Genomic DNA, 7,859 nt, shown 5'->3' with positions numbered 1-7,859 from the left:
CACTTTGCAACCTTTAGAACGGTAGTGCGAACTGCCCTAGGAAGAGGTAGCCCAAATTGGACATTGATCACCTTACTTAAACAGGGACCAAAGGAAAGGGTCGAGGATTATGCAGAGAAGAAATTTGAGGCGTTTAAGCATCATTCAGGGACAGTAGCCCACAGCAGAGATGATGAAATCTTTTTAAAAATGTTAACGGATGGAATGGGTCCGCACCTGACTAGGATCGTAGATATGGGACTTCCGGTAGGGAACGACTTTAATCAGGTCTTAGCATGGGCCATGAAGGCAGGGGCTAATTTTGGAAAGGGGTCCAAGGTGAGCTCCGTAGGAAAATTAGAAGGAGGAAGGCAGTGCTACACATGCAGCAAGGAAGGGCATTTCGCAAGGGAGTATAGAAGGACTGCTGAGGTGACCGAATTGTAGGAGAACAGGATATGAGGAGGAAAATTGCTGGGCAAAGGGAGGGGGCAAAGGAAGGTCAGGGACCCAAAGCCCTCAAGACAGTGGAGGGTCGAGTGCCCCAGGATCGGTAATACAGGTTTCAGTAATACAGAATTTGGCAAAAGTGTTTGGCGCACTAAAACAATGAATAAAGATAGATTGGGAGATATGTCTTTTGAGTAAAAAGAAAAAGGGAGCTAAATTGACAATTCAGAAATGGTTTGAATTATCTTCTGACTGCATATGTGAGATAAATTGGGAAATTATTGGTTTTAAGGGATATAAGGTGAAGGAACAGGGTAAGCTGTAAAGCAATTGTTCGAGTGGGAGTGTGGTGATTCTGGGGTAATGGAAAAGCCCCTGTGGCGTCAGAAGAGCTTAAACTTACTTTATATTTTTGTGAGAGAATCTACCTTTACTTTGAGTTTTATTTACAGTTTTGAAGAAAGAAGAATGGAAACCACTGTCCACTACATTGGGTTTTCTTTGCAAATTCAAATTTTTCTTGTTCAGTTTGTTGGGATGAATGAAAGTATAATGCTTTGAAATCCTTTAGTTTGAGTGGAGATTTCAGTGGATGAATGAGTGTATGTGTGTTTAATAAGAATGTCTGAATTCCCTTTGGTGTTTCTAGTTTTTAAATGTTGTATTTTGCAAAACCGAGTTTTACATCAATTAGAAGTTATAAACGGCAGTTAAAGTGTGATTTGAAATGGGGTAAGTATTTGAAAGTTCTTTAGAAAATCAGTAATAATGATCAACATTGTGGAAGTTACTTAGAAAACAATTCTCGGGAAGTAAACAAAAATCAAAATGTAAAATTGAGATTTGGAAATCATTAGTTTGAACACGGCATAGTCTTGGGAGCTCTGAGCTCAAAAAAAAGGAGAACAAAGCAATCTGAATTGGAATGTGAAGGTATTTTTGTTGACTGAGCCTTTATGCTCCTTTGTTAGAGGCAGCCTTGATGTACCTACATGTAGTAATCCACGGGAGGCAGGAATTCCGTCACCACACCAATATTTATTTACAATAACGATATTACAGGAGCAGCTACAAACAGTGCTGCTAGCAGTCCAGTCAACGAAAGACTGGCTCACAAAGCCTACACATTGGCCAACCAATAAAGCCAATTGGAGTTCATTACACCCCTCCCCCAAAAGGTCTGAGGAATTCCTGCCAGCTGGCATTCCTCTGAGCTTCTTCCTGCTCCTCATGTCTGGGTCTGTCACCTCTGTGTCGTCCGCCGGGTCATTCTCCGAAGTGGGTGGGGTGTAACTTATAGGTGCCCATCTTTTCCTTGACGATCTCCTTGGAAGTCGTTCTTCCTCCTCCTTGGGGAGAGGTGTCACGGCGGCCTCGTCGAGCGTGTCCATCTCCGACTCTGACGACTGGATGATGGGGTCTGGAAAAATTGCTCGGGGCTGGGGTATGGGTATCCTTTCCGTCTGGGCTATCCCATCCTCGTTGCCACTGTAGTAATCCACGGGAGGCAGGATTCCGTCACCACACCAATATTTATTTACAATAACGATATTACAGGAGCAGCTACAAACAGTGCTGCTAGCTGTCCAGTCAACTCAAGACTGGCTCACAAAGCCTACACAGGTGATTATATGGGCCCCCTCAATGAGCTATCTTTGAGGGAGCTCATACTCCAATTGGCCAAACAATAAAGCCAATTGGAGTTCATTACACTACATTTGAAAACTGTGTTCTGTTTGTTCCAAATTTTTAGAGATTACATGATTTTCTCTTTAAACCCATTACACATCAAATTTACTGATCGGGAATTTTCATAGAACGAAGACTATGGATTTTTAACTTTCTTTTAAGATCACACGGGGGAAAGGAAAATCCCAGGAGAAAGGAAGAAAGCCATTTTAGGGATGCCCAAATCCCAGACCATAAGAGGTGTTAGGCAGGCATTGGGGCTATTCAACTACTGTAGGAACTTTATCGAGAATTACTCCGAGCTTGCGGAGCCATTGCAAGGATTGACCAGGGGAGGGAGACAGTCCCGGGAGCGAGTCGAGTGGGGCCCAGAGTAGGACACAGCCTTTCACAAATTAAAGCAGACCCTCACTTTACCCCAGCCCTAGGGTTGTCAGATTCGACTAAACCTTTTCACCTCTACTGTGACAATCGGGGGGTACATTATACAGCGGTGGTGTTGCGACCATCAATTCACGCGAAACAGAGAGTAGATGTAAACTGTGGCTTTAATCGGCTAGAACAGTGCCTGCCTGCGACTGCTCTGCTCGTGAGAGCCGCCTACAGGGCAGCTGCTCTTTATACCTCCCCTCAAGGGGCGGATCCGGGGCGGAGCCCACACAGGCACCAACCTGATACATTCCATGTAATATCGTACAAGAGGGTGATGCTTGAAGGGAACAGAGAAGGGGGGCTGGCGTTGCCAAACTTCAGCAACTATTACTGGGCAGCTAACATAGCGATGATAAGGAAATGGATGGTGGGTGCGGGGTCGGTTTGGGAGCGGATGGAGGCTGCTTCGTGCAGGGGCACTAGCTTAGCAGCCCTGGTCACGGCACCTCTACCGCTTCTGCCGGCACGGTACTCCACCAGCCCGATAGTGGTGGCGGCTCTTCGGATCTGGGGCCAGCGGACGTGGCATGTAGGGGCGGTAAGAGCATCAGTGTGGACCACAATCTGCAGCAACCACCGATTTGCCCCGGGAACATGGACAAGGGGTATTGACTGTGGAAGAGGGCGGGTATTGTGAGGATGGGGGATCTGTTCCTGGAAGGGAGATTTCCGAGCATGAGGGCGCTGGAGGAGAAGTTTGGGCTGGCGAGAGGGGATGACTTTGGATACCTACAGGTGCGGGATTTTGTACGCAGACTTGTCCGTCCTTCCCACGTCTCCCGCCGAAGGGGAGGCAGGACAAGATAGTTTCTCGGGGAGAGGTGGGAGAGGGTGGAGTCTCAGACTTCTACAAGGAACTAATGGGAGCTGAGGATAATCAGACCGAGGACCTGAAGCTTAAATGGGAAGAGGAGCTCGGGGAGGAGCTGGAGGACGGTATTTGGGCAGAAGCTCTGAGCAGAGTGAACACGACCACAACTTGCGCATGCTCAGCCTGATCTAGTTTAAGGTCGTGCACCAGGCCCACATGACAGTGGCCCGGATGAGCAGATTCGTCGGGCTGGAGGACAAGTGTGCTAGATGCGCCGGAGGGCCGTCTAACCATGTACACATGTTCTGGTCGTGGCCTAAACTAAGGGGGTATTGGCAGGGATTCGCAGATGTCATGTCCCGGGTATTGAAAACTGGGGTGGTAATGGGCCCTGAGGTGGCAATCTTTGGAGTTTCGGAGGGCCCGGGAGTCCAGAGAGAGGCCAATGTTCTGGCCTTTGAAATGAAATGAAAATTGCTTATTGTCACGAGTAGGCTTCAATGAAGTTACTGTGAAAAGCCCCTAGTCGCCACATTCCGGCGCCTGTCCAGGGAGGCTGGTACAGGAATTGAACCGTGCTGCTGGCCTGCTTGGTCTGCTTTCAAAGTCAGCGATTTAGCCGAGTGAGCTAAACCAGTCCCCTGGTAGCCCGGCGACGAATATTGTTAGCATGAAGGGACTCTAAGCCCCCGAGGGCTGAGGTATGGCAATCGGACATGGCGAGCTTCCTTGGCCTGGAGAAAGTCAAGTTCGCCTTGAGAGGTTCACTATTAGGGTTCGCCCGAAGGTGGCAGCCATTTATTGACTTGTTCGCAGAGGAAAAGCATCAGCGGGGGGGGGGGGGCTAGAGTAGAGTAGAGTAGGGTGATATTGAGGTCCGTGCGTGAACAAAGCCATGGTTTGCACTATATTTAATTTGTGTCTTTAGACTGCACTGTAGGACAAGACAGGGCTGCCCTCTCTCCCCACTGCTGTTTATGCTGGTCATAGAGCCGCTAGTAATTGCACTGAGAGCTTCTAGGGGCTGGAAAGGGCTAGTCCGGGGGGGGGAATGGAACACAGAGTCTCGTTATACGCAGACGATCTGCTATTATATATTTTTTTTGTACAGTAAAATGTCACTTTTTATATGCCTAAAATACCTCAATAAAATTGTTTGTTTAAAAAAAAGATCTAAGTGACGTCTGTGTAATTGATCCATGTGGGGGTGTGATGCCTACTGGACAGTCATTGGCTTGTTCAATCAGTGATAAACATCCACCAAGACAGTGCAAGGTCCAAATGCCCAAGAAGAAGAAGATCACTGTCTCAGCCCTAAGGCAGTCCAACCGAAGAGAGGAATTCCAAATGCAGCTCACAACCAATGTGGAAACTTTTCACACGTGCAACTCAATTCCAGGACGATGGGATCAAATAAAGCTGACTGTGCCCAGACCATTAGATTTGAGCATCATTAAAACAAGGATTGGTTCAACAAAATCTATGCTAATGTATGTGACCTCCTAGAGCAAATGTGATCCTTCATTATCTCGGGCATCCCAAAGTTCAAAGTTGCAAGCCAAGAGGCAGCATTCCAATGGCTCACGGCTGACCACCCCCCCCCCCCTCCCCCAGGCTAAAATGGAGGTCAAAGCACATGTGATGGCAAGAGAAAGTCTGACAGATCCAATGATGTACCGACCATCATGACATGCAAAGTCACTCAGGGACATCGAAAGACCAAGGACAAAATTGCAAAACCCCTTTCATTCACAGGATGACTTTTCTCTTCTTTAGGGTGACAATGCCAACCTTCAATATTGGAAAGAGTACTTTGAACAACTCAACCATGAATCCACACTAGCAGCTGATAATCACCAGGCTATCCCCCGGTATCCTGTGTAGAATTCATGGGTCAACCGTTATCAACGGGAGAGCTATCAAATGGATGAAAAATTACAACTCTTGCAACCCAGGTAATGCTCCAGCTGAGGCCTACAAATCAGGTGGACCTTGCATCAAGTCTCCGTGCACTCATCCATTTGGATTTGGAAGTAAATAGAACTTCCCTTCAGCCTCAAGAATGTGACAAGTGTAACTAATAATAATAATCGCTTATTGTCACAAGTAGGCTTCAATTAAGTTACTGTGAAAAGCCCCTAGTCACCACATTCCGGCGCCTGTTCGGGGAGGCCGGTACAGGAATTGAACCTGCACTGCTGGCCTTGTTCAGCATTGCAAGCCAGCTATTTCGCTCTCTGTGCTAAACCAGCCCCATCAACTATCTTCAAGTGGGGAGATAAATCATGCTGTGGAAATTCTGGCCACATTTTCCAGCGTGTCCATCGCAGGGAAAGTATTTGGCAATAGAAGTAAGGCAGGGAAGGGGCAAGAGGAGATGGTTTGTTAAAGACAATGATTCATTGATTATTATTTTCTAAATGATCCTGGGAGGAAGATTAGGCTGGGAAAAGGCAACTCAATCATGTTTAACATAATCAATGCACATTTGGTAGCGGTTGACAGGATCAGCCGTGTGTCAAGTCTAGGGGCTCCCCAGTTTAAAGAGGAGCTGTGTCTGGGGCGGGTGATGGTTTATAAGTTAGCGACTGACTTGCAGATGAGAGCATTAAGTGAGCAAACTCTTTAACAGGTCAACACAGGACAATAATGTCAGGACAGACGGAGGAGGAGTTAGGAGTGCAGAGTTTTCAAAATGATACATTACACACGCGCACTTTAATCTCGGGGTTGTCTTTTTGCGGTGTTGGGGTTTGTGGTTTTGAAGGAGTGGAAGAGATGCATTCAAGCTTGACCAGTGGGAAGGATCATAACTAATTGCAACATTCTCAACGTAATCCAGGATTTCTGATATGCAAGTTAAAAATACGACATTGCTGCAGGCTTTTTACACAATGCTAAACGCTACAACCCATTAGGAACAACTGAATTATACCGGAGGGGGAGGTGGGAGGCAGTGCAATTGAAATTGTGCCAAAAATAATGAATCATTAAAAACCAATGAAGAATAAAAATAGATCAACGTGACTTAGTTACTTTCGATTTAGAAGTTTATTACAACTGAAAGTGCCATAATAAAGTTCAGCAATGGGTGTTAAATGGAATAATTGATGGCTGAGGGGGCGGGAGGGTCAAAGATGAGAGAGAGTTCATGTGGTGAACAGTGGAGTTTCGAGGAGCAGGTTGACCCGATGTTAGCCTTCAAGCGGGGGAATTGGACATTACCTTTTTAAATGAAGATTGGATTTGGCAGGGATTTTTCTCCCTCTCTCGCTCGCCACCTTCAGGCTGCGCCAAGAAGTGAAGGACGTCGGTGTAATTGAGGGTGGTGTTCAGTCAGGGGTTTCGGGGATTCCTGTCTCTCAAAAAAAAATCCTTTCTGGGTGAAAGAAGACACCGCGCGGAGTGCGAATACAGAGACGACAAAGTGCAGCGAGTGTGTGAATGAGTGCACCGGGAAGTGAGTGTGAGGAGAGAGCAGCTCCCTCTCTCCCTCCTTCCATGCGGACAGTCACTTTGTTACAATGAGTTGGAGCTCAAGCTGAGCCTGTGCAGGGGCGAACAAAAGCAGGCAGGGGACGGGGTTTATTTATATACATATTTATTTAATATATATCTATAATCTCAATAATACAATATGATGCCACTCTTCCCCATCAAGAAGATTCGGAAACATTTCAACGTGTTGGTGTTTGTGGTGATCCTGGGGCTGGGAGTTTGGGCAGCCTACCTGGAGTTCGTCGCTTCGAGCGAGTGGAGAAGAGGCGCCTTCAAACCCCATCGCGGTGAGTAAGTGGCTGGAAGGGACATGACACAAACTTGTATTGTGGACTGTCATCATGTGGCGTTTACATTCCTCCTCACACCAAGCAGTGGTTAAACTGTGCGCGGGGACATCATCGCGATCATTGATTTTCCCTGCCCGGGGGGGGGGGGGGGGGGGGGGGGAAGCATAAGGTTTCCGAATCTTTGTTATTTTTTTAAGACAGTGTGGTTTTGTTGTTCGGGGTAGGGGGAGGGGATGGATCCCAGTTGGTTATAATTAATAGCAGTTACTTAGTGTCCACGTTGCAGCTGTTGGCCTCCCTCCCCCCCCCCACTCTCTTCCCCCCCCCCACTCTCTTTCCCCCCCCCCACTCTCTTTCCCCCCCCCACTCTCTTCCCCCCCCACTCTCTTTCCCCCCCCACTCTCTTTCCCCCCCCCACTCTCTTTCCCCCCCCCACTCTCTTCCCCCCCCCCACTCTCTTCCCCCCCCCCCCACTCTCTTCCCCCCCCCCCCACTCTCTTCCCCCCCCCCACTCTCTTCCCCCCCCCCCCACTCTCTTCCCCCCCCCCCACTCTCTTCCCCCCCCCCACTCTCTTCCCCCCCCCCACTCTCTTCCCCCCCCCCCCACTCTCTTCCCCCCCCCCACTCTCTTCCCCCCCCCCACTCTCTTCCCCCCCCCCACTCTCTTCCCCCCCCCACTCTCTTCCCCCCCCCACTCTCTTCCCCCCCCC

General features: G+C 48.3%; 1 protein-coding gene across 1 annotated transcript in view; it reads left to right on the top strand.

The window, feature by feature from the left end:
• Positions 1 to 6,687: 6,687 nt before the first annotated feature.
• The window catches only part of LOC119955064 (beta-1,4-N-acetylgalactosaminyltransferase 3-like), a 259,756-nt gene continuing 258,584 nt past the window's right edge, over positions 6,688 to 7,859 (top strand). Inside the window, exon 1 of the mRNA XM_038780911.1 lies at positions 6,688 to 7,146. Within this exon, the coding sequence (XP_038636839.1) occupies positions 6,999 to 7,146 (148 nt within the window). The 5' untranslated portion in view covers positions 6,688 to 6,998. The remainder of the gene's footprint in view (positions 7,147 to 7,859) is intronic.

Source organism: Scyliorhinus canicula, chromosome 20 (genome assembly GCF_902713615.1).
Source record: "Scyliorhinus canicula chromosome 20, sScyCan1.1, whole genome shotgun sequence".
Lineage (NCBI taxonomy): Eukaryota > Metazoa > Chordata > Chondrichthyes > Carcharhiniformes > Scyliorhinidae > Scyliorhinus > Scyliorhinus canicula.
Note: the sequence above shows the minus strand (reverse complement) of the source record. Positions and strands in the feature narration are given on the sequence as shown.